The 26,846-nt window shown below is 49.3% G+C and overlaps 1 protein-coding gene across 1 annotated transcript; it reads right to left on the bottom strand.

The window, feature by feature from the left end:
- Positions 1-477: 477 nt before the first annotated feature.
- E2f2 (E2F transcription factor 2) lies at positions 478-23,716 on the bottom strand. Its single transcript, XM_090335580.1, has 7 exons — positions 23,465-23,716; positions 17,087-17,192; positions 13,549-13,768; positions 12,830-12,979; positions 12,442-12,556; positions 10,150-10,345; positions 478-3,334 (listed from the first exon to the last, which is right to left on the bottom strand). The coding sequence occupies exons 1-7, from the start codon at positions 23,714-23,716 to the stop codon at positions 3,066-3,068; spliced, it is 1,308 nt and encodes a 435-aa protein (XP_090191706.1). The 3' UTR covers positions 478-3,065.
- Positions 23,717-26,846: the final 3,130 nt, after the last annotated feature.

Raw genomic sequence — 26,846 nt, 5'->3', positions numbered from 1 at the left:
ATATGATCTTTTGTGACTAGTTCTTTTCACTTCATGGTCCTCAAAATACTTCATTTCTTCTTAAGGCTGAATAGTACTCCATTATATACACAGAATCATTTTTCTGTTCCTAAATGATGCTGACACTGCTGATCTCAGGAGTCTACTCGTGAATAAGATGGAAGCCTCTTAGGGAACAAGTTCCATGATCCTGTGAGAAGTGGCAGGCAGGCTACAACCACTCTAGGTGCTGCTAATTTCCAAGCATGACAATAAGCCAATGTGGGTAAAGGAAGTGGCTTCTCAGGGAGAGACCAGACCCACAGTTAATGATGTCATTCAGAATGTACCACAGGGCTGGAGCATGACTCAGTGGTAAGCTGTGTGTGTGTGTATGAGAGGAGAGAGAGATGTATGAGGTCTTCAGTTCTATCCATACCACACAGTATGTGCATGGGGAGGGAAGAGGGCAACAAAAACAGAGCCAAGAAACCAGGAGCTGCCATTATTTTAATGCCCAACTAGCATAACACAAGGAAGCCTAGCTGGTGAAGCAGGACTTGGAGTGAAACCAGGCCATAGGTGTGTGGCCAATCTGGGGGTCCCTGGACAGAGACCAGATGCCCCTGGGCCAGCTCACCCTCAAGACCAGGCTTCTTCACCTTGCCTGTTCAGGAGCCAGCTGGCTGGCTGGGCTAGGCCACCATGGCCAATGATGGGGCCTTGTAGAAGAACAGGCTCTCACAATACAGTGGAGCCTCTGGATACAACAAGAACCAGAAAGCTGTTTCCAACCAATCCCAAAGGCATTAAGCCACACAACACCCAAAACTCACTACAACATTGAACATTATGTGAAAGGGAGGTGGAGATCACATGGGGAGGGGAAACAAACTCAAACCACCTTAAAGCCAGCTTGCAAGCTTTCCCATCTCCCTCTTGCCTGTAGCCACACTAGCTGATGGAAACACTGGGAAGGAGGAAGAGGAGGGGAAGGAGCCACCAAGGAGGAGGCACGTTCTGGTACCTTCAGTGATGTTAAGAAATCTTGGAACTCTGTTAACAATGTAATGCTACTTGATGTCCCTGGGGACATGTTACTTGGGGGCTGCGAAGTTTCACAGTAGAAACCCTAGAAAGAAGAAACTGATTCTCTACCGTGCTCAAGTTCACATGACCCCTAGAAGAAACACCACTCGCAATGGTATATTTGGGAGGTCTTGTGTCACTGGCAAGAAAAAGGCCTGAGGCTAAGGCTAAATCTGGGAGGTCTGGCGCCTTGGCCAGGGAGGGTTTAGAGAAGACAGCTGTTCATGAAGGCCCTGTATAGCCCTACTGTTGGGTCTTTGGGGAAAGAGTTTGAATTCTAGCCAGACTTAGCATTAAAACTCATTCCAGATGGGTTCTGCAGGCCTCTCCTCCCTTTCCTCCAGTGAAGTTCAGAGAAATCTCCAGAGTCAAAGCATCGCTGCTCTGCATTAGTACACAGCTAAATAGAAACCCCACAGAGTCCCCAGAACAGTAGCACCCTATTTGGTCTAAACCAGATCCTTTCCAACAGCCCCATCCTCACCCAAAGACCAAAGGCATTCTGGGTTTCAAGGTAGACTTCAAATGAGACCCCTGAGTGTGTGTCATTCCTATGAAGCATATGAAATTAAGTGGGAGTGTCTGTGAGGTGCTGGCTGCTCCCAGGAGGGGGCTACATGACTGTTCTCAGTTGGGCATCAGCTCACAAATGGCCACGCCCCTAACACAAGTTCACATTTCAAACTTGAAATGCCAGTCACCAAGCACAGGATCTACCCAAAAAGCCAACTTCATATTTTAAATCAACTTAATGCTACAAACAAAAAGTGCTGCCCAACTGAGCCTAGCAGAAGCCTAGCTCCCAGAGGGTAGGTGAAAGGCCACTTGGACCTCTACGCCTGGATGCCTCTCCAAAGGGCAAGCAGAGCCAGTTCCCTGCTCCAGCCAGGCTAATAGGAATACTGCAAATGGTCATTCTCTGGGGAAAAGGGGTGACACTAAAAGAATCTTCACACACCCCCAAACCTAAAACACGGGTCTGTCATTAACTGCAGTAAAGACTCCTCTTAACTCTCTCTGTACTCCAAGGTCCAGTCACCTCTGTCCTCAGAGGTCTATGTAAGAGCCTGGAGGTAGGCTGGCAATCCTTAATCAACCGTGGCCAAAAAAGAAATTAAGAAAAAAAGTTCTCCCAAGGAAGAAGCAGAAGCAGCTCCGGGAAGCACTTGCTGTTCTCGCTTCAACCTTGTGATCAGGGCAAGGTGCCCTAGGTAGCCAAGATGGCTGCCCTTGCACATCCAGTTCTATGAGGAGTTCTCTCTGCAAGTTCCCAGAGGACTCTTACATTCTAAGGCGAGGGAAAAGTAAGGAATTCCATCATAGGAGTCGCCTCAACTACATGTTCCTGTTTCCACAGGAGCCTACGCAATGCCTTCCCCAAGGTAACTACTAGAACCTTCTCTGGGATGGAGACCAGGGATCCCAGGCTAATGCTTAGCCAGAGATACCAGACTGAGCTCTGGAGAAGACAAAGGGCCTGGCACATACTAGAACTACAAGTGCAATTAACATTCTAGCAAACTGGGCAGGCCCCATCACAGACCCTACTGTTACTGCTGTGGGAGTTGAACAGTTGGGCAGGGATGGGCCTGTCTGAGAAGAAGGCTTGCTAGACACTAGAACAATCTCCCTGCTAAAACTCAGGGAGGACACAAAGAAATTCAACCTGAAATAAATACAAAGGTATTAAGTGCTTCTTGGAAAATCAAGGGCCCTAATTGCCCCCTTAAAAGGAGGTGGCAGGGCCTTTCCCTGAACATGCTCACCTGTACGTGTGGTCCTTCATGTGAGAGGTCAGAGGTCAGAAGAGGAAAGACAGGACCCAACCCCTGACATGCACCTCGCTCATATCCACATGGCCCAGCTGGCTTCCGCCAGGGCAGGGAGGTTGGAAAGGAGAGGAGACCTCATACCCTGAGGGCAGTACCTTGTGTCCAAGGTCCCCTGTCAGTCTGTTTGTGAGGAGGTAGAGGCGGGAGGGAGGGAGGGCAGGCCACTCAATTGATCAACAGGTCCCCAAGGTCGTAGGAGTCGAAGAGGTCACTGATGCCCTCACCCCCATCCAGGCCCCAGAGGTAGTCCTCCTGGTCCAAGGGCGGGGAGAAGTTAATCAAAGGGGAGCTGCAGGCCAGGGTCGGGGAAAGCAACTGGTCCTCGGTCTGCTGCAGAAGGGGTTGCGGCAGCTCCAGCATGCTGTCAGTGGCCTCCAAGGGGACAAGGGATGGCGCTGGAGGTGTCAGGTATTGCTGGGGAGTCAGTGCTAGAGCTGGAGAAAAACAGACAAGGGTCACACCTAATTCTCAGTCCTCTGGATAACTGTACAACACCCCCCACACACATACAGACTTGCTCCTCTCAAAATCTACCCAGCTTCTAGACCTTTAAGGTGAAGGTATGCTCTCTCTCCTGATGGCATTTGCCCTCCTTGCCTGTACCACTTGCCTTCCTTCACCAGAAAGATCACTCCCATAGCACAACACCTTTTCTCCCGAAAATACCTCACTCCACTTGGGTCTTCATAAAACCTGCTTTCTGGGCTGGAAGCATGGCTTAGTGATAGAGTGCTGGCCTAGCATGTACAGATCCCTGGGTTCAATTCCTCAGTAAAACCAGAAGTGGTGCGGTGGCTCAAGTGGCAGAGTGCTAGCCTTGGGCAAAAAGTATCCAAGGACAATGTCCAGGCCCTGAGTTCAATCCCCAGAAATGGCAAAAACAAAACAAAACAACAATAAAAACCCCTGCCTTGGGCTAGGAGTTTGGCCTAGTGGCAGAGTGCTTGCCTAGCATACACGAAGACCCAGGTTCGATTTCTTAGTACCACATACATAGAAAAAAGCCAGAAGTGGTGCTGAGGCTCAAGTGGTAGAGCTCTAGCCTTAAGAAAGTCCAAGGATAGTGCTCAGGCCTGAGCTCAAGCAAAGGACTGGCAAAAAAACAAACAAATAAAAAACACCTGCCTTCCTCTTACGCTACTTCCCCTTGCTCTCCAGGGCTAGATCCTCCTCTGCTTCCCCTTTAACCTTCAAGGCTGGAGGCTCTATCTACTCCTCCCCTCAGCTTGCCCAATGTCTTAAACCTTCCCCTAAACCTGCTGGTCTTTGCTCTCTGCCCTAGGTTCTAACATAACTGTTCTGCAACCTTTCTATCCAGATACCCACATAGGCTGGGTGCTGGTGGCTCACAGCTATAGTCCTAACTACTCAGGAAACTGAGATCTGAGGATCACAGCTCAAAGCCAACCTAGGCGGAAAATCCAAGAGACTCAACTCCAATTAACCACAAAAAAACCAGAAGTAGAGCTGTATGGTTCAAGTGGTAGAACACTAGCCTTGAGCAAAAGAACTCAGGAACAAGTGCCCAGGCTCTGGGTTCAAGCCCCAATACCAGCAATAGAAGGGGCAGGTAAGATGAAATCAAATAGTTTCCCCTAAACCTGTTTCCCCCTAGTCTTCCTCCACCAGTGAATGTGCCACCCCCTCCTCCAATGCTCAAGCCAAAAGGCCCAAGAATCATCCAGAAAACTGCATCCAACCCTGCATCCTCTATAGGAGCAACACTGGTCATCTCTATACTCAATGCTCTCTCCCTCCAAGCTGTCCATTCTCTTCCTGCCACTGGGCTATCCAGGTCCTAGCCTGTCCCTTCTCCTGGGTCACTGCAGGAATCTCCTCCCTGGCCACAACTCTCACTCCCTGTAACCTTAATGACTTCCCGCTGGCTTAGAATAAAATCCAAGTTCCAACTAGAGAGCCCTTCTGCTCCCTCCTGCTTTGGGCCGCGAAGGCTCCTTATCCCCACCCAGTCTCAGGCACAGTGGCCACGTCCACACAGAGGGAGCAAAGTCCTTCCCTACATAGGGATGGGAACAGGACACCTACCTATTATTGGTTACATCTGAAAGATCAGAATTCCACCAGTTGACTTTTTCTTTTTTTTAAACCACAACCAAGCTATGCTTTGAAAATGCAGCACCAGTAGGCAGGCTGCCTGATCGCCTCTGCCTGCCTGGGTAACCACTAGCAAGTGACTGCATGTTCCTCACTCCTAAAAGGGACCATAATGACTGTCTGTCTACCTCAAAGGGCTGCGGAGGCGGAAATGATCCTGCACGTAAACAAGTGTCTAACAGAAGCCCAGCTGGGGTCTGCTGCTGCCCTTCTCCCAGGGCTGGACTCTGCTCTAGAGATGGGGCACATCTCTCTCATGCACTCAAGTAGCCCCGAGGGAAGCAATGCTGTCACTGTAGCTACAGACGAGGAAATTAAAGCCCAAAGATAGTTCAATCTATTTTTGGGGGGCCAATATTGGGGCTTAAACTCAGGGCCTGAACACTGTCCTTGGGCTTTCTCAAGGCTAAAGCTCTATCTACCACTTGTGCCATAGCACCACTTCTAGCTTTTTCTATATATGTGGTACGTAGGAATCGAACCTGGGTTTCCTGCATGCTAGGCAAACACTCTACCACTAGGCCAAACTCCCAACTCAATCTAAATGTTTTTAAAAGCATTTATTAACATTGATTTTTACATCATCAATCTGAATTTTTAAACATCAAAAGCAGGGTGCTGGTGGAGGCTCACACCTGTAATCCTAGCTACTCAGGAGGCTGAGATCTGAGGCTCACAATTCAAAGCCAACCCGGGCAGACCGTGAGACTCTTTATCACCAATTAAACACCAGAAAACTGGAAGTAGCACTGTGGGCTAGAGTAGCAGAGTGCTAGCATTGAGCTAAACAGCTTAGAGACAGTGCCTAGACCCAGAGTTCAACCTCATCACTGACAAAATAAAAAATGAATTAAAAAATCTAACATCATCTGGTAGGGAAGTGAAGATCTGAATTCTAGCACTAGGGAGGCTGAATTATTAGAAACAGAATTGCCTCCTAGTTGCCTTCCTCTCCCCTCTCCCCCTTTTTTGTTTGCCAGTCCTGGGGCTTGAAGTCAGGGAATGGGCACTGTCCTTGGCCTTTCTAAAAGCTAGTGCTCTACCACTTAAGCCACAGCACCACTTCTGGCTTTTTCTGTGTATGTGGTACCGAGGAATCAAACCCAGGGTTTTGTGCATGCTAGGCAAGAACTCTACCACTAGGCCAAGCTCCTGGTCTCCTTCCTTCCCTTTCTTCTCTTTCAGTACTGTGGATGGATCAAACCCAGGGCTTCATACTTGCTAGGTAGGTACTTTTACACTGAGCTACAGCCCAGGCTGCTCTTTCTTTCTTTCTTTCTTTCTTTCTTTCTTTCTTTCTTTCTTTCTTTCTTCCTTCCTTCCTTTCTTTTTTGCCAGTCCTGGGCCTTGAACTCAGGGCCTGAGCACTGTCCTTGGGCTTTCTCAAGGCTAGAGCGCTACCACATGAGCCTCAGCACCACTTCCAGCTTTTTTCTGTGTATGTGGTATCAAGGAATCAAACCCAGGTCTTCCGTGCATGCTAGGCAAGCACTCTACTAGGCCAAACTCCTGGTTCCTCAGGCTGCTCTTTCTGTCACCCACACCACACAAAGCTCTGCAGACCAGTGCTCAGTCACACCCTCACTGAATCATCTCCTGTGACCTATTCAATATTCATAAGGGATTTTTTTCTTCAGTCAGTTCTCAATGTACTGCCCAGACTATCTCTGAACTCCCTCGATCAAGTGATCCTCCTGCCTCCTTTCTAGGTGGAGGTTAAGGTTATGTCACCACATCCAGCACAAGGGAACCTTAAGCATCTCCATTTTAGAGATGTGAGGCTCACAGTAATTAAAGTGACTCATTTTCAGTCACCAATTCTATAAGACATGATCAGGTTCAAACCCAAGACTTCCATTAAACTACATGGAAATTTTCCTCAGACTGTAGGGGCATGGAGGGGAGTTAGAGGTGACTCCTCTTTTTCAAGGTACAGGGATTTGAACTTGCTAATATTCTATTACTAGACCACCCCTCCAGTTTTGGGGGTTTTGGAGTGTGAGTGTGTGTGTGTGTGTGTGTCTTAGGACTTAAACTCCAGACCTAGTGATCTTCCTGAGGTTTTTCTTTTCTTTTCTTTTTTTTTTTCTAGTCCTGAGCCTTGAACTCTGGGCCCAGGTACTGTCCCTAAACTCCTTTTGCTCAAGGCTAGCGCTCTACCACTTAATGTACAGAACCACTTCTGCCTTTCTCAGGGATTAACTGGAGATAAAAGAGTCTCATGGACCTGCCTGCCTGGGCTGGCTTCAAAAGACAATCCTCAGATCTCAGCTTTCTGCCTAGGATTACAGGCATGAGCCAGTGGTGCCTAGCAGCCCTGAGATCTTTCGCTCAAGGTCAGTACTCTACCACGTGAGCCACAATTCCACTTTTGGCCTTTTGGTGGTTGACTCTTGGGTTGGCTTCAAACTGTGATCCTCCGATCTCAGCCTCTGAATAGTTAGGATAGCAGGAATGTTCCACTGGTGCCCAACTTGGTTGGGTGTTTAAACACATTTTTTTTTGTAGTGCTGGGGATGGAACCCAGGGCCTGGCATGTTTCAGGCAGTTATTCCACCACTGGCAGCCCCCCTATGGGTCACACCAAGGTAAAACTGCTCCTCTGTTTTTGTCACACTTCCACCCAAGGTCTCAGAGGACCACTATAGTGATGCTGGCTCTAACTTGGAAGAGTTGTGCACAAGATGACAACTGAGAGAGAAAACAGCAAGAACAGGAGGGACTATAGGGTGGGGCACAGGTCTGGGGAAGGAGATAGGCACTGCAGAGGTGTCCAACGAGACAGATGGCTGGCATCCAGAGAAGCCCTGGTTCCCCGAGGAAGACAACAAACACACAGGGAGCTCTAGAGAAGAGGCTGAGCTCTCAGCCCAGCTCTGCCATCAACTTGCCCTCTCTGAGCAATTCTTCACTTGTGTGTACAATAAAGCACTAAATTAGATCAGGATCAGCAAACCTGTGACCAAAAAGTGCTGGACAGAAATTTAAACTTTGTGGGACACTAGTGATCTCTGTAAACAGTCTTTCTCTAACTCTTAAAAAAAAAAGGTGAAAACTGCCAGGTATCTGTGGCTCATACCTGTAATCCCAGCTCCTAAAGGGGCTAAGATCTGAGGATTAAAGCTCAACAACTTGGCAAGAAGGCTAGAAATGTGGCTGAGTGATAGAGTGCTTGCCTTGAGCAAAAGAAGCTCAGGGACAGTATCCAGGCCCTGAGTTCAAGTCTCAGGACTGACAAATATATATATATATATATATATATATACACACATATACATATATATGTATATATATGTGTATACATACATACATATACATATCACACAAAAAACATCTTGGCAGCCAAGTCCCTAAGACTCTTATTTCCTACTAGCCACTAAAAAAATTTCAAGTAGTAAAGCAGTAGCCTTGAACAAAAAAGCTCAAGGACAGTACTCAGGCCCTGAGTTCAAGGCCCAAGAGTGGCACACATGCACACATATGCACACACACACACACACACACACACACATACACACAACGACACCAAATTGGACACTAATGGCTCTCACATCTGTAATCCTAACTGCTCAGGAGATTGAGATCTGAAGATCTCAGTTCAAGCCAGGTTGGGCAAGAAAGTTCATGAGACTCTTATCTCCAATTAACCACCAAAATAAATACGAGCCAGGGCTGGGAATGTGGGTTAGTGCTTGCCTAACATTAATGAAAACCTGAGTTCAATTCCTCAGTACCATATAAACACAAAAAGCCGGAAGTGTGGCTGTGGCTCAAGTACTAAAAGCTTAGCCTTGAACACAAAGAGGCTCAGGAACAAAGCCCAGGCTTTGAGTTCAAGCCCCAGGACTGAAAAAAATATAAACAAATAAATAAAAGCCAGAAATGGAACTGTGGCTCAAGTGGTACAATGTCAACCTTGAGTGGAAAAAGCCAGATATGAACCTGAGGCCCCTGAGGCCCTGAGTTCAAGCTTGAGTACCAAGACTTCTAGCAAAAAAAATAATAAACAAACAAACAAATAAATAAAAGCTAGAAATAGAGCTGTGGCTCGAGTGGTAGAGTATCAACCTTGAGTGGAAAAGGCCAGATATGAACCTGAGGCCCTGGGTTCAAGCTTGAGTACCAGGACTTCTCTCCGAGGTCCTTCACCATCAATCTAGATGGCTTTCCTTTCACTTTTTTTTTTTTTTTTTTGCCAGTCCTGGGCTTGAGCTCAGGGCCTGAGCCCTGTCCTTGGGCTTTCTCAAGGCTAGAGCTCTACCACTTGAGCCTCAGCACCACTTCTATGTATGTGGTACCAAGGAATCGAACCTGGGTCTTCGTGCATGCTAGGCAAGCACTCTACCACTAGGCCAAACTCCTGGCCCTCCTTTCACTTTTAAATAAACTTACTGTACCTTAAGAAAACAAGACCAGGCATGGTGGCTCACGCCTGTAATCCTAGCTACTCAGGAAGCTGAGATCTGAGGATCAAGGTTCAAAGCCAGCTTGGGCACAAAAGGACCTGAGACTCCTATCTCCAATTAAACTCTAGAAAACAGGAAGTGGGGCCTGGATCAAGGGTAGGATGGTAGCTTTGAGCTGAAAACCTCAGGGACATCGCCCCCATGACCCACAAAAAACACAGCCGGGAGTCTGGCCTAGTGCTTACCTAGCATGCACAAAGACCAGGGTTCGATTCTTTGGTACCATATACATATGAAAAAAGCCAGAAATTGTTCTGTAGCTCAAGTGGTAGAGCTCTAGTCTTGAGAACGCCCAAGGACAGTGCTCAGGCCCTGAGTTCAAGCCCCAGGACTGGCAAAAAAGAAAAAAAAGCAAACAAGCCTGAGTACTGACACAAAAACTAACAAACAAGGCTGGGAATGTAGCTTAGTGGTTGGTAGAGTAATTGCCTAGCAGGCATGAAGCCTTGGGTTCAATTCCTTAGTACCACATAAACAGAAAAGGTCAGAAATAGTGCTGTGGCTCAAGTGGTAAAGTGCTAGCCTTGAGCAAAAGCAGCTCAGGGACAGTGGCAAAACCAAACCAAAACCAAAACCAAAAACTAACAAGCAAACAAAATGTCAGTGTTTTAGAGGAACCTAAGGCCAGCTACTCACCCTTCTCCCATCCATCTAGACAGAGGGCCTACCTGATGATACTGCTGGTTCTGTGATCTCAGAGCTAGTGCTGGTAGTGCTGGGTTGGGCAGAGTCAGAGCTGGGGCTAAGGGTGGAGGTGCACGGGAGGGGCTCCTTGGCAGGACTGTCAGGCTCCTGTACCTCTTCTGGGCACAGGTAGACTTCTATGGGCCCCTGGGTGCTCTTGAGATATATCTGCAGGCTCTCCTAGAGGTAGATAGAGAAGAGAAGTCAGCTCAAGGCCCCACGGCTGACCATACAGCTGCCCACCATCCACATGAGCAAGCTCAGACCTGGAGCTGGGCACTGAGGCCTGCCCACCTGGCAAGGGTGTCTAGTACCTAGACTCCTTCTTTCAGGGGGACAACTTGATTGTCTTTAGGAAACTCTCTTCCACTCCTGGGTCATGCAGATACAGGTGGTGCATACCCGTAATTGCAGCAGCCAGGAAAGCCAGTGATACGACTGGCTCAGGGATGCACAGGCCTAGATCAAGCCAGAAGACACTGGGCCCAGAACTCTGGCCAGCTCAATAAGAAACAGAAGCTTTTTCCCCTCCAAAGTAGTTGAGCTGGTATCACACAAGCCATGTCCCCTAGAGGGAAGCCTGTATGGGGACAGCCAGCACAGAGGCAGGGGAGGCGAATACAGAAAGGCTGGTGCAGCAACACAAAGACCTAGGGCAGCGGCATGGGAGGGAAGATGGGAATGGCCAATTGGAATCAGGGCACGGAGGGCAAGGAGGGCTTCATAGAGAATGTTAAGAATGTCTGTCTTGGGTTGAGAATGTGGCTTAGTGGTAGAGTGCTTGCCTAGCATGCATGAAGCCCTGGGTTCCATTCCTCAGTACTACATAAAAAGAAAAATCTAGAAGTAGTGCTGTGGCTCAAATGGTAGAGTGCTAGCCCTGAGCACAGAGAGACAGAGAGGCTCAGGGACAGAGCCCTGGCCCTGAGTTCAAGTCCTAGGACTAGGGGAAAAAAATAATTTTCATTTGCTAGGCACTGGTGGCCTATGCCTATAATCCTAGCTGTTTAGGAGGCTAAAATGAGAATTCCAACTCGAAACCAGCTAGACAAATACCAAGGATCTTATCTTCAATTAATTAGAGAAAAGCCTGATGCAGAGGGGTAACTCAAGTGGTAGAGTGTCAGCCTTGAGCAGAAAAAGCTAAGGAAGACCAGGAGGGCCACATTCAAGCCCTACTACTAGTACAAAATTAAAATTAAAAAAAGAATTTGTGTCTTGCATTGGACATAGTAGAGCACAAGTATAATCCCAATACTTGAGAATCAGAGGCAGGAAGACAGAGTTCGAGGCCAGCCTAGGATACATAGTGAGTCCCTGTCTCAAAAACCAGGGCCAGGAGCATACCCTAGTGGTAAAGTGCTTGCCTAGCATGCACGAACCCCTGGGTTTGATTCCCCGGTACCACATACACAGAAAAAGCCGGAAGTGGTGCTGTGGCTCAAGTGGCAGAGCACTAACTTTGAGCAAAAAGTGTTTATGGACAGTGCCCAGGCCCTGAGTTCAAGCCCCAAGACTGGCAAAACAAACAAACATAGGCCAGGTATCAAGGCTCATGCCTGTATCCTACTACGCAGGAGACTGAAATTTGAGGATTGCAATTTAAAGTGTTCCCAGACAGGATAGCTAATTAACCACCAGAAAACTAGAAGTGGTTTTGTAGCTCAACATGGTAGGGCACTACCTTTGAGCAAAAGAACTCAGAGACAGCGCCCAGATTGAATTCAAGCCCCACGGTTGATAATAAATAAATAAAATTCAAAAAAAAATTTTTTGCCAGTCCTGAGCCTTGAACTCAGGGCCTGATTACTCTTCTTGGGCTTTCTCAAGGCTAGAGCTCTACCACTTGAGCCACAACACCAATTAGGGCTTTCTCTAGGTATGTGGTACCAAGGAATCAAACCCAGGTCTTTGTGCATGCTAGGCAAGCACTCTATCACTAGGCAAAACTCTAGGCCCCAAATATGACTTTTTTGAAACTAGGAGAGTATGGTCAGTAGAAAAGGATTTGTGAGCACAGGTAATATGTGTTCAGGAAGCTGGGGCTGGATGCAAAATGAACAGAACATTTTTTTCAGGAACAGAGATTTCCTTAACCAGTACTCAGTTGCCATCTTCCTAGCCTCTGCCATTTGTATCCTTGCTTGGAGATCATCAATCTCGCCACAGGCCCCAAAACACACCAGAACAGCTCAGGGTAGACAGTGGCAGGGATAAAGTCAGCAAAGTCCCCAGGATCTCCTAACCCCAGTCTCCATCAGATGCCCCCCTCTCACCTCGGCCCTGTCAGGCACTTCCAGCCTGGTCTGCGGAGGGGCCTTGACAGCAATCACCGTCTGCTCCTTAAAGGTGCCCACAGCACGAATGTCCTGGTAAGTCACATAGGCCAGCGTGCAGGCCAGGGAGTTAAGAAAAGCATCTGCCTGGTCAAAATGCAAACCTCCAGCCTGCCAGGCATGAAGCCCTGAGTTCAAATCTCAGTCCTTCCCCCACCTCACCTCTCCCATAGCCCCAACCAAGAAAAGTAACTTTAATAGACTTAAGAAGAAATGCCACCCAATGAAGAAAATGCAGGTACACCCAACCCCTAAGGGGAGACCAACACAGGATAGGCATCGACGTTCCAGGCCCTTGCACTCAGGCCTTTCCCCACATTGAGGATATCTCTTGTTGGCATTATCCTCAGTCAGGTTCTTGAAGTTCAGAGAACAGCTTTGGATGAGCTGATCCAAGGCCTGCTCGGTGCTCATCAGCTCCTTCAGCTCCTGTCCCAGCTTCGCAGGCCGGGTAGGGTCTTCCAATATTCCCCTGCCTCTGAGAACAGAACAGCCCCCAGTGTCAGTGACAGTCTATATGCAGGGACTAACCTTCCCCCACCACCCAGGGTCCTGTGCAGAGCGACCTCCACAGAGCAGGGGGAGACTCCTAAATGAGGTTTAATCAGGTGATCTGCAAATCAAGGGTGGTGCCTCACTCCCTACATACAGCAGGGTAGTGGAGTTACCTCAGTACCAGCTTCCCTGCCTAGGTTTTCTTAGGGGTCAATGACAAGGGTTGAAAAACCTTCCAGCTCCTACTCAGCTCCTAGAGGGTTTTGAGAAGCAGAGAGGATCTTGGGATCTGGGACACCAGAGGAAGGATCTGGAATCCTCTTAGGTCCTTACAACTCCATCTCTACTCAGGTCCTTCCCTTCACACTCCTTTACTCCAGCACATACATCTGCTCAGTCATCAACTCAATCTCAGCCCCAGCCTCTCGACCTCTTGGTTACTCTTGGCCTAACCCAGCACCTGTGCCCATTGGCTGTTATTCTAACTTCAACACTCATTGGCTTATTGGCTCTGGCTCCACCCTCGGCATGTGCCCTCTCTCCGGAACTCACACCCACTGTATGTTGTTCTTGGCTTTCTTGCGGATAAGCTGGATGCCCTCCAGCACATTGGTAATGTCGTAGATGCGCCGCTTCTGCACATCCAGCACCTCTGCAGCCCAGTTCAGGTCCAGGACCCCATCCTGTGACTCACTCAGGAGGTAAATGAACTTCTTGGTGAGCAGTCCCAGTGACGTGTCATATCGAGTCTTCTCCCCAGGGGACTTGGGAGCTAAGGAGGAAAGAGACACACTGACAACTCAGGGAGGGCTAGTCTTGGGACTCCATGAACCTGTGCACTCAGTAAGTACCACCTTTCTGCACCTCCCATTTTTCACCACCATACTCCAATCAGGGAACCTGATAACCTAAGGGTAAAGTGGTCTGGGTAAAGCCAAGTTTGGAAGAGACACTAGAGACAAAAGTCAGACCATCTGCCCCAGTCTTCCTTCTTAACCATTACCCTGTCAGTTATACCAGGTGAATCATTATGGAGAATCCAACAAGCTTAGATTTGAGAACTTTTTGTTGTTGCTTGTAGGGCTTGAACTTGGCCTGGGCAGTGTCCCTAAGCCTCTCTGTGCTCAAGGCTAGTGCTCAACCACTTGAGCTACAGTGCTCCTTTCAGGATTTTTTTTTTTTAAGTGGTTAGTTGGAGATAGAGTCTCATGGGTACTTTCCTGCCCAGGCTGAACCTTGATCCTCAGATCTCAGCCCCCTGAGTAGCTAGGATCACAGGCAAGGCCACTAGTGCCCAGCTGAGAGTTTTTTTGTTTTTGCCAGAACTAGGGCTTGAACTCAGGGCCTGGGCACTGTCCTTGGCCTTTCTCAAGGCTAGAGCTCTACCACTTGAGCCACAGCGCCACTTCTAACTTTTTCTATGTCTGTGGTACCAAGGAATCAAACCCGGGTCTTCATGCATGCTAGGCAAGCACTCTACCACTAGGCCATGCTCCTGGCCCCTGAGAATGTTTTTACAGATATACATTTGCTTTTCTTTCCCTATGGAGTCCAGTAATTACCCTGAGAGCAAGCAGTCATATAACATCAAATGGGGCAATTCAAGAAAAAGGTTACTTTCGGGGCTGGGAGTCTGGCCTAGTGGTAGAGTGCTTGCCTAGCATGCACGAATACCTGGGTTCGATTCCTCAATACCACATACATAGAAAAAGCCAGAAGTAGTGCTGTAGCTCTAGCGGTAGAGCTCTAGCCTTGAGAAAAAACAAACAACAGAGCTCAGGCCCTGAGCTCAAGCCCGGGACTGGCAAAAAAAAAAAAAGAAAGAAAGAAAGAAAGAAAGAAAGAAGGAAAGAAAGAAAGAAAGAAAGAAAGAAAGAAAGAAAGAGGTTACTTTCTCCTGGAGGCTGGTGTCACAAGACCATATCTGAAGACCCCAAGGGGGCTTTTGCAACCAAGTGACTTGTAAGTCACATAGTTAGTGGTCAAACTAGTTCTGGAACTAAGATTCTTCAGGAAGGGGACAGCAGAATCCCTTAACATAGTAAATGACAAGCGTTTGGCTCACAGACTTTGCTGCCAAGTTCTATGCTCGTGGCAGGCATTACTAAAGGGCACCCAGCTTGTAACAGTTTTATTGTTATTAGTAAGGTGTCGTACGGAGGGGTTTTCATTTCATAATTCAAGTAATGAGTCCATTTCTCTTTTGGACCATGTCAACCCTTGCTTTGCATTCCCCCAGTTTGCCCCTCTCATCCCTGCCTACAAATTGCATATTTCATTTTCTACATAGGATATGCAGAATACCATGATTGCATTTGCTCGTCTTTCTTCCCTCCCTTTCTGTGCCCTGCTCCTTAGAAGCAGAAAAAAAAAAAACCCATAAAAGAAACACACACATAATACCACCATATAAGAATTTATTTTAGGCCGGGAGTTCAGCCTAGTGGTTAAAGTGCTTGCCTAGCTTGCATGAAGACCCGGGTTCAATTCCTTGGTACCACATATATAGAAAAAAGCTGGAAGTGGTGCTGAGGCTCAAGTGGTAGAGCTCTAGCCTTGAGAAAGTCCAAGGACAGTGCTCAGGCCCTGAGCCCAAGCCCAGGACTGGCAAAAAAAAAAAAAAGAATTTATTTAAAAAAAATCAAAAGCTGGCCGGGAGTTTGGCCTAGTGGTAGAGTGCTTGCCTAGCATGCACGAAGACCTGGGTTCGATTCCTTGGTACCATATACTTAGAAAAAGCCAGAAGTGGTGCTGAGGTTCAAGTGGTAGAGCTCTAGCCTTGAGAAAAATCCAAGGACAGTGCTCAGGCCCTGAGCTTAAGCCCAGGACTGGCAAAAAAAAAAATCAAAAGCTGAGCAGGGAGTAGTGATTCATGCCTGTAATCTTAGCTGTTCAGGGGGCTGAGATCTGAAGATCGAGGTTCAAAGCCAGCCCAGGCACTACTAAGCTCAGGGCAATACCCTGGCCCTAAGTTCAAGTCCCAGGACCAGCACATGTACACACACAACTTAAAAGCCAGTGGGGGTGCCTCATGCCTGCAATCCTAGCTACTCAAGAGGCTGAGATCTGAAAATCACAGTTCCAATCCATCCCAGGGCAGAAAAATCCCCCTGAGACTCTTATCTCCAATTAACCACTCAAAAAACAGAAGTGGCACTGTGGCTCAAGTGGTAGAACACTAACACTAGCCTTTAACACAAAGCTCAGGGATAGTGCCTAGTCCCTGAGTATGTATTATCAGTTTAGTGGATGTGGAGGAGCTCGCCGCCAGTCCTGTTACCTGCTGTGTGTTCACATCATTTTATAACAGGGCACTAGTGGCTCACACCTATAATTCTAGCTACTCAGGAGGCTGAAATCTGAGGGTCGAGGTTCAAAGCCAGTTAATCACAGAAAAAAGCCAGATGTGGTGCTGGAGCTCAAATGGTGCTAAGCCTTGAGCAAAAGGAGAACAGGGACAAAGGCCAGGTCCAGAGTTTAAGCCCTAGGACTCGCAAGTAAGTAAGTAAGTAAGTAAATAAATAAATAAATAAATAAATGGTAGTCTGCTGTTTCCTTGTCCTTGGTTTTGTGAAAAGTAAATGGTATCCCCAAAGCAAGCAAAAAGTGAATTGTGCTAGGCTCACACAGTACCAGCACCAAAAAAAAAAGAAAAGAAAAGAAAAAAATTAAAAAAAGAAGAGTCAGGAACTAGTAGCTCACTCTAAAGTCTGTGAGACTCTTATCTTCAATTAATCACAAGAAAACCAGAAGTGGTGAAGCAATAGCCTTGAGCTGAAGAGCTCAGGAACAGTGCCTTGGCCCAGAGTTCAAGCCCCACACCTGACCAAAAAAAAAAGTGAATATGCATAATTGAAATGATAAAATGAATATTTCAGATTTGTTGAAAGTTGAATAGTGACACAGAAAAATGGATCCACATTCTCAGTACACGTGACACATCACATCCAGAGCATACGTAGTTTTTCCTTGGACCCGAGTCTCTGAGGATACCAAGGGTCTACTGTACATGTCTGTTATGATTTGGGCAGGGGCTGCTGCCCTCTGCCTCTGCCCGCCCCACCCCAGATGTCCTGTGCCAAGCTCTTACTTTTGGGGCTGGGCAGGCCATCCACAGGGATGCACTTCCCCAGGGGAGTCCGGAATTCAGTGACTGCAGGCCTCTCGATGCCCTCCAGGTCCAGCTTCCTTTTGGCCTTGGAGAGAGCAGAGGGGAGAGGCAGAGTCTGAGAATCAGTCCTCCAATAGCCTTTTTCTGACCTGGGGCAAAGGCACTGAGGTCATCTGTAGTCACCTCCAGTGCCTGTTTGTCACTTGTCCAGGTGAAGCACCACAGCATTTGGGAAGGAAACATCAGCCACCAGAGGCTCCAGCCTCGGACCCCTACACATGCAGGTGGCCAAGGACTCAGGATTCCTCATGCTCACCTCCCAGAAGAGGGGGGCGTGGCCTAAACCACACCAGGCAGGGGACTGACCCCTCCCTAGGAGCTGCTGGCCCAGCCATCACTGCCCTACAGCTGGCTCTTATCAGGGTGGGGCCCAGCATCCGCCCAGGCCCACAGGACTTCCTGGCTTGGTGCCACACCCCAGGGAGGTACCCACAGTTGAGAAGCAGCACAAACATCCCCACCCTCAGGTATGTGTTCCAGCCAGGGCCAACTTTCTTGCCTGCTGAGGGGCAGACAATGCGTTCTTCCTTCCTCAAAGTCTACAGTACAAGTAGCTAAGGCCCTGTGGCCCCTCCTCATTCCCGCCAAGCTTGGGAAACACCTGCTGAAGAAATCAAACCGCAGACCCATCTGCTCCTCTCCACCCTGTCACCACCGCTGCCACCACTTCTGCCACTGCCACCACCACCAAAGTAGTGGCCCCAATGCGGCCAGAATTGCCCTGCCCAGAAAAGGCCTCCTTTAGGGCTGGGGAGGGGCAGGGAAGAACTAGAGCACTGGGCACCAGGCCAGTTGAACTCTCCAGCACTTTTGTGAGCTCACTGTGTGACCTGGGGACAGCTCCATATTTAGAAGCCCGCTCTGTAAAATGGACCAGAAAACCCTGACACCCAGGCTCTGGTGAGAACTCAAGAGTACATTCTGGGCCAGGAGTTTGGCCTAGTGGTAGAATGCTTGCCTAGCATGCATGAAGACCCAGGTTCGATTCCTTGGTAGCACATACATAGAAAAAAGCTGGAAGTGGTGCTGTGGCTCAAGTGGTAGTGCTCTAGCCTTGAGAAAGCCCAAGGACAGTGCTCAGGCCCTGAGTTCAAGCCCCAGGACTAGCCCCCCCCCCCCAGAAAAAAGGCACATTCTGGAAAGTTCTTGGCCCCCATAGTAGGGAGTCAGAAATGCACAGTCCCTTCCCCAAATCGGATCTCAACATCTTCCTGGACACACACACTGTTTCCTTCCTCCACTGTCCAGGGACCCGACACCACCACTACCGCCCTGAGTGAAAAGCCTATTTTAACATTGGCTGTGAGGTTATGCTCTACAGGGCTGAGACTTAACTGCTGCTGAGCACAGCTGGCTGACAGGTGGAGGAGGCTAACAGCCCCTATTGGTATAAGACTCCTCCCCCACTCCTTCCTCCACTGGGAAGTCTTCCTGGACTGAGTGGAGGACCTTTGCTCTGCTCCATCCCTAAAACCTCCTAAAGACTCTCTAGAACATCCTTATCTATATCTCTCCAAGTAGGTGAGACACTAGATTCCAAGGGTCTGACCCCACCCGGTCACTAAAGAAAGCATCCACATACTCAGAGCCAAGCCATTCTTTCACCAGTCCTCACCAGCAGTGCAGGCTGAAATAATGGAGGCCAAGTGAGCACCAAGGCCTGTCAGTCTTGACCACAGCTGTCCATTCCAGGATCCTTCCCTTCCCATATTCTCCAATCAGGCTGGGGTCCCCTCCCCCAGCTCCCAACTCACTACTTTTGAGAGGCAGGTAGAAGAAAAGGACCTTGACCAGAAACCCATCCGGGGCCTATCCTACACCCCCACTTCTTGCAACACCAGGAAGAGCAATCTCTCTTGGCAGCCAAGAGAACTCACCCAAGAGGGGGTGTGTTCATCATCACAAAAGACAAAGGGAGAGCCAGCATCTAAACCCTGGTCTCACCTCCAAGGCTCCATCCCCCAGAATTTACTAGAATGTGGACCAAGGCCTGGCTTTGTACCTCATCTACCCTCCTCACTTCACATGTTCTCTTCTTCTCCCTCCCCTATCCTGTACTAACAGGGTCCCCAAGCAGAAAGTGTCACCCACCAAGGTGACACCCTGCTAGGCTCTACCCAGAAAAGTCAGCATGTGACTTGGCTGAGCTGGCCAAATGGAGGAGACAGAGGACAAAGCCCCCAGAAGAGGTTATGACCAAGCCTTGGAGTCAGACCAGCCTAGTTCAAATCTATGCTGCCTCCTCCTTCCCACCACCTTTCCCAGGTACTGGAGCATGAACTCAGGGCCTGGGCACTGTCCCTTAGCTCTTTTACTCAAAGATGGTGCTCCAGCACTTGCAGATCTTTGCTGCTTAGAGCTAAGAGTATAATGGACTTTCCTATCCAGGCTGGCTTTGAACCAGGATCCTCAGATCTCCGCCTCCTTAGTCATCAGGACTGCAGATGTGAGCCACTGGTGTCCAGCATTCTCCTTAGCTAGATGAGCTGGACACTCAGACCTGTACCTTTACAGTACCTGTAAAGTTGAGCTAATGAACATCTCTGCTCCATCTCTGTTGAGAACTAAGCAACAGAGGGTTCTACCCAGGCCAGTGCTCAGACCAAGGATGCCAGCAAAGGTGAACTAAGCCCAGAGGGCTCTAACCTGGACCCTCTTCGGAAGCCCCTTTCACCTGGTTAGGACTGAAGCCCTTAACCCCTTGGGAGTATACTCTCCTTTCCTGGGTACCACCCCCTTAAGGGTATAAGTTGAGGAAACTGGCCTGAAAAGGGGAAATGGCTTGGCCTAAGGTCACTCAAAGAATGCAGCCAGGTCTCTCCACAAGCCTAAGTCCAACAACAGTAAGTGAAGCTCATGTAAGGCCCCTCCCCTGGCCCTCAGTTTCCAGCTAAATACTGCCACAGATGCATAGTCCCAGCCTGCAGCCCTCTGCATTTCCTCTCTAGCCTGCCTGATAGAGTTGCAAAAATGTTTATTTTCAGCCTGAGCGCAATCATACCCGTAGTCCCAGGCACCCATAAGGCTAAAAGTGATTCACTTTACCTCAGAGTTCAAGGCCAGCCTAGGCAACAAAGCCAAACTTAGAAGACTGAGATCTGAGATCTGGAGAGGGGAGGGTGCAGTCAGTCATGGGGCTTGAACTATGGGCCTGGGCACTGTCCCTGAGCTCTTTCACTGAAGACTAGTGCTCTACCACTTTGAGCCACAGCACCACTTCCAGTTTTCTGATGATTAATTGGAGGTAAGTGTTTCGGATGCTCCTGCCTGGGATGGCTTCAAACGAGAATCCTCAGATCTCAGCTTCCTGAGTAGCTAAGATTACAGGCTGGGCCCATGAAACTCTTGACTCTCAACTCCAACTAACAAGTAAATTCCTGAAAATGGCTCAAGAACTAAAGCACTACCTTCAAGTGAAAAAAAAAAAGCCAAGAAGTGTACAAGGTCCTGAGTTCAAGCCCCCCCCCCCCACAATCCAGTGTCCCCACTGTCCTGCAGGACTACATGCCTGGCTGGAGGAAGGAATCTCCAAAGAGTCAGTCCCTGAGGGAGAATGTGGGGGTAGCAAAAACACTAGACAAACAGGTGGGGATCTAATCTCTACTTGGTTGCCTTCCCTTTAAAGGACAGCACCCCACTAAATCCTGCTCGCCTTGCACTTTGCAGCCTGACCACACCCAGGGTTGGGTTTGGAGCTGCTCCAGGTCACACCCTGGCAAATTGAGTAAGCAGGGGGCAGCCCTGCCCATAAGGCTGAGCCTCAGCAGCTAAAGACCAACAGGAGGTAGGGAAAGTTCTAGACCTGGCAAGCTTTTAAGGGGTCTGGTCCAAGAAGACTCTCTCATTTCTTGGCTGTGACTAAAGCAAATGACTTCACTTGTCTTCTCAATTTGATGAAGTTTCTTCACTTCATCTGCCAGGTGCCTCATACCAGGCATTTTGACATAAGATAGCAAGTGTGAAGGATGCCAGGCAGCGCTTGGCCTATGAGAAGCACATGGAAAAGGACAGCCATTCTTGCTAAGATCACTGAGTCCCCCCTCCCCTCCCCCGGGAAGGGAGTATAGACAGATGCACTCAGCTTCCTCTGGGAGGGTTCAAAACACTTCAAAGCCACAGCTGTTACTGAAACTTCGAGACTGAAAGCAGCTGGCCAGAGGAGAGACTAAGCCCTTCACCCAGCCCTTTCCTGAGGGAGGGCTCTGGCCTCCTGGGCTGGGCAATACCGGGGAGGGTCAAAGCTGCAGAGAGCTGCCTTGTAGGTCCAGTCACGACATCCCATCTCCCTAAATGACCTTGAACAGATCATATCCTCAATCTTACTGTTACCCTGTGTTAATATGGAATTACCAATTACATCTACTTGCAGGCTACAAAAGGTACAGGTTATAAAATACTGAACGTGCTGGGTGCTGGGGGGGGAGGGTGTTTCACACCTGCAATCCTAACTACTCAGGAGACTGAGGTCTAAGGATTATGATTCAAAGCCAACCCAGATTGGAAAGTCCATGAGTCAGTAAACAACCCAAAAAAAGAAGTTGTGGCTCAAGTGGCAAAGTGCAGTCCTTAAGCAAAAGAGGTCAGAGACAGCATCCAGACCCTTGAGTTCATGCTCCAGTACCAGCACACACATATAAAATAGTAATAAAAATAAAATACTGAACACAAGATGAAAGTTGAGCCTGGTGCCAGTGCCTCAGATGATAGGCGGCTGAGATTTGAGGCTTGCGGTGCAAAGCCAGCCCAGGCAGAAAAGTCCCCATGAAACTCTTCTCTCCAATGAATTACTCAAAAACAGATAGTAAAGCTGTGGCTCAAAAGCAGTAGAGTGCTAAAATTGAGCAAGAGCTCACAGTCAGCACCCAGGCCCTGAGTTCAAGGCCTAAAACACACACACACACACACACACACACACACACACACACACACACACACCGAAAAACCAAAACAATGAAAGTTATCTTCAGTTGCCTGAACTATAAAATGGGCATAGCAATCACTGGCTTCCTGCCCTCAAGTTGGGAAATGCATAGAAAAGGTGCTATGGCCCACACGTATAATCCTAGCTACTCAGAAGGCTCAAATCTGAGGATCACAGTTTGAAGATAGCCCTGGCAGGAAAGTCAGGGAGTCTGTTATCTCTAATTAACAACCAAACAGCTGCAAGTGGAGCTCAAGTGGTAGATCACCAACCTAAAACAGGAAAAGCTAAGGGCCATCCTCCAGGCCCTAAGTTCAAGCCCTAGTACCAGCATAAAAAAGGAAGGAGGGAGCTCTGGAAAATCAAACAAAGGCTGATGCCAGAACTGGGGCTGCCCCTGCAGCCAAATGACTAGGATTGCTGCCCACTGACTGGCACAGGTCTGAGCAGACTAGGAGGGAGGGGTGGTTAAATAACCCTGGATCCCAACTTACTTATCACCCCCAGAACTAAGCACTCTTTCAACATCCTCAACCCCCATCCTTCCAAAACCCACCACCTGGAGTTGGGAATAACAGATGAACTAGCCCAAACACAGCTATCACAGATATGGGTGCATTTTCAAAAAGGGGAAACTGAGATCCTGACGTGTCCAAACATACACAGTGCGTTTAAGGCAGTCTGAAACAGAAAATCAAGCTCCGCAACGTCTATCTCAAGTCCTCCAGGGCTTTTCTCACTCCACCCCAACCGGTAGTTTCTATTCACATGGGCCACCATACTGGGGCCCTCCCTGACTACAGGCCTGGGGCTGAAGTGAACAGCTTACAGGAATGGAAACCCCAAGAGATGCAGTTAAGTCTGCTATAGGCCATATGGAGGAAAGATTGGGTTTGGTGGAAGACTTGGGACAGACACCTGGGAAGAAATGGCTACATAGCCAATTTGGAGTCTGTCCAAGCCAGATAAGACTCAAGAGAAACCCAGGATGTATTCCCCTGTCTTCAAGTCCCCAAAATATCCCCAAGCTAAGTCTTGTGCCAGGCCCACAGCAAGTGCTGACCAAACAATGAACGAATGAAGGGTGGCCGTGTTAATCACTGAGAGACAATGGGTCAGATCTCTAGACTCCCTGTCCAGTGCTCACTCTACGCCACTACCGAGAGTGATTTTTATTGCACTCTAGCTTTTAAAATAAACAGGTTGTTTTTTTTTTACTCAGATATTCGGGGCAATGAATTGCTCTGGAAACTGCAAGGTCATCCTCCTGCTCCCCAGCAAGGGCTTCCCAGAGCCTGGGGGAGCCCTTCCTGCCGGCCCCCCGGCCCCCCCGGGACGAGGCGAAAAGCAGAGCGGCAGGGGGTCCCCAGCATTACCGGCAGCCGGCCCGCAGACGCGCAGCGCACCACTGGACCCTCGGGTCGGTGAGGGGTGGCGTCGAGGCAGGTGCCGGACGCCACGACCGGAGGCGCCGTCTGCGGGTACAGCGACATGTAGTAGGTGGTGGTGGCGGTGCAGAGCTGGGGGCTGCTGAGGCCGGGCGACCACAGCTGCGGGGGGCTCAGGGCGGTCATCCCCTCGGCGGGCTGCACGGCGGCGGGAGCCAGAGGTCGGGGTCCGCGCAGCATGCTGACTGCGGCGCCCCCTACACGGCCGGGCCTGGCGCCCCGCGGACCCCCGCGGGCTCCGGAGCCGGCGGCGGCTCACACTGCCCGCGGCATGGCGCCGAGGCCCGGCTGGAGGGCGGGGGGAAGCCGCCGATAGACACCGGCGGGGCTCGGCCACGACCCTCCCCTCCCGGCCCGCAGCCGGGCGGAGCGGCGCTCGGAGACGGCCGGACGCCGCCGCGGGGGCCTGGGCGCCGGGTCCCCGCCTGCGTGGGGAGGGGTCCCGGTCGCCTGTGCGGGGACGCGGCGCGCTGGGACCGGGAAGGGGGCCCTGCGGCCTGACCCGCTCTCAGCTCGCTCTCCGGCCTGTGGCCGCCCTCGGTCTCTCGCTCTCTCCCTCTGTCTGTCTCTCTCGCTCTCTCCCTCTGTCTGTCTCCCTCTGTCTGTCTCTCTCTCTCGCTCTCTCCCTCTGTCTGTCTCTCTCTCTCTCTCTCTTTTTTTTTTTTTTTTTTTAGCGCCAAACTGCGTGCCGCGAAATTCGGATCTCCCGCGGAAAATGCCGCGCTGTGATTGGCTGACGCCACACGCGAGGCTCCGCCCCCACCTCCGGAGAAGACGCCTCTCCGAGGCTGCACTTGCTACCCCGGCGTCTAGGCTTAAAGGGGCCGTCACACCTGCTGTCCCGACAGACCGTGCGCTGGCGGTGGATCGCAGCCCGTGCCGGGACACAGTGCCCAGACGCCCAGAGCTGCGCACAGCACGCTGAGGACGGGGCCTGAAAGGGAGACCGGAGGAGAGCAACTGGGGGCGGGGAGACTAGCTCCTTCAGGGCTTTCCCAGGCCACAAGCTTAGCTGGATTATATGTGCATTTAAATCTCCTCCCCCCTCCCCTTCCCCATTAAGATGAAATCCAGGAACCTGTCCCTTTGTTTAGCATAACTCAGGGTAAAAAAAACATTTATCAGGGTGCCAAGTACCAGGACAGATTATTGCCTGTGTTGTTTTGTGTAATTCACTCTAACGTTATGGAAGGTGGGAAGACGATTCCCTGGTAAAATTGGGGCCTCACAGGCGGAATAATTTGCCCAAGGTCATAGGGAGAGATCTGCTGGTTTGAAAGCTTGGCAGTCAAATCCAGCACCGTCCAGCTCTGGAATCCCTATTTGTTCCAGTAAAGGGTTCTTAGGCACTGGACTCTCCAGAGCCTTTTGCAGGCCCAGTCTGGGTTGGGGTCCACAGGGCTGAGTTTCTGCCAGTCCCACAGCTCCGTTCAATCTGTAAACATCTCCAGGTTTCTCTGAGACAACCCTTTGAACACCAGAGTCTCCCTCCCTGAACAAAAACCTTCCTTGCTGAGAGAAGGTCCATTTACATTCCTGGTCTGTCCAGTTTAGACAGGCTCAGAGAGCAGTAGCAGAACTGCCAGCAATGACTGCTCTCTTCCAGGTCTGTCAATTCCTACTCATGCTGTGTGATTTTTTTTTTTTCTTTTTTCTCTTCTATTGGAAGTTTGAGGGTTGACATTCAAAGCCCTTCAGTTGGTCCTGAATTTGAGGCCTCTTCAGATCACTGAGTATGAGTTCACCAACATATTTGGACTTAAACCCAGACCCTATCCCTTTACTGGCTGTGTGACCCCAGGCAAGTTGATTTTTTGTTTGTTTTTAATTCTCTGAGCCTTCGTTTTCTCATCCCTAATAACACTTACCTTTTGAGGTGGTGGGGAAATCTCAAAGATAATGAGCATAAACCTTTCTGTCCCAAACCTGGTTCATCAGGATCCTCAGAATTGGCAGCTGTTACTACATGTCAACCTTATCTCCAGGACACAGACCCTTCTCTCCAAGTCTGCATATCTCATTGGTCCTTTGAGACCTGGCTTAAACTCACCTCCTCCTAGAAACCTTCCCTGCCTGCCTGCCTGCCTGCTTCTCCTCTCTTGGTTAGAATGCCTCTTACTTCTTTGACCTTGCCTTCTAAGGTCCAAGATCTCGTCTGCCCCTCGGTGTCTAAAGTCTGGTAAGGCATAATCAGTAATAAATATTGATCCTTTATCTGCCCAGCAGACTAGCTAATGAGATCTGAAATCCAGAAGTCAGGCAGGCTTACTTGAAGGCTATTTCTAAGTTTAGTGAATTTGAACATATGGTGCTCTGCCCTTTTTATCTTTATTTTTTTTGCCAGTATCCCGGTCTTGAACTTGGAACTTTGTACTTTTACCGTGGCTGGACTTTACCAGTGGAGCAATGCCTCCAGTCTGACTTTTTGCTGGTTAGCTGAGAATGAAGTTTCTCAGGACTTTTCTGTCCAAGCTGGCTTTGAAACTCCATCCTCTAAATCTCAGCCTTCTGAGTCAATTAGGATAACATGTGTAAGCCACTGGCACCTAGCTTATCCACTTTTCTTTCCTCCCTTCCTTTCCTTCCTTCCTTCTTTTTCTTTTTCCTTTCTTTCTTTCTTCTTCTTTTTTTTGGGGGGGGGGAGGCCTGGGCACTGTCCCTGAGCTTTTCAGCTTAAGGCTACTTACTGCCCTACCTCTGGGCCTGGGCATTTTCCCTGAGCTCTTCAGCTCAAGGCCTGGAGCCACTGCACCACTTCTGGTTTTTTTAGTGGTTAATTGGAAATAAGAGTTTCATGGACATTAGTGTCTGGGCTGGCTTTGAACTGCGATCCTCAGATCTCAGCCTCCTGAGTAGGGAGGATTACAGGCATGAGCCACTGTGCTCAGCCTGCCTTTCTTTCTTTCTTTATTTTTTTCTTTCTTTCTTTCCTTCCTTCTTTTTCTTGGTGCCACTCCTAGGGCTTGAACTCAGGGCCTGGATGCTATTTCTGAGATTTTTTTGCTCAAAGCTAATGCTCTACCACTTTGAGCCATAGCTCTACTTTGGGCTTTTTGATGATTAATTGGATATAAGAGTCCAGACTGGCCGGGAATTTGGCCTAGTAAAAGTGCTTGCCTAGCATGCATGAAGACCCGGGTTCGATTCCTTGGTACCACATATATAGAAAAAGCCGGAAGTGGTGCTGAGGCTCAAGTGGTAGAGTTCTAGCCTTGAGAAAGTCCAAGGACAGTGCTCAGGTCCTGAGCTCAAGCCCAGGACTGGCAAAAAAAAAAAGAGTCCAGACTTTCCTGTGTGTGTTGGTGTTGAA

Source organism: Megascapheus bottae, chromosome 6 (genome assembly GCF_031878675.1).
Source record: "Megascapheus bottae isolate mThoBot1 chromosome 6, mThoBot2.hap1, whole genome shotgun sequence".
NCBI lineage: Eukaryota > Metazoa > Chordata > Mammalia > Rodentia > Geomyidae > Megascapheus > Megascapheus bottae.
This window is presented reverse-complemented; position numbering and strand designations above follow the sequence as displayed.

What these genes read in the sequence shown, in the direction of transcription:
- E2f2 (XM_090335580.1), bottom strand. Translation starts at nt 23,716, where the DNA reads ATGCTGCGCGGACCCCGACCTCTGGCTCCCGCCGCCGTGCAGCCCGCC. An exon ending in CGTCTGCGGGCCGGCTGCCG is followed by an intron (nt 17,193 to 23,464) that starts GTAATGCTGGGG and finishes GCTCTCTCCAAG; the next exon opens with GCCAAAAGGAAGCTGGACCT. An exon ending in TGGCCTGCCCAGCCCCAAAA is followed by an intron (nt 13,769 to 17,086) that starts GTAAGAGCTTGG and finishes TTTCCTCCTTAG; the next exon opens with CTCCCAAGTCCCCTGGGGAG.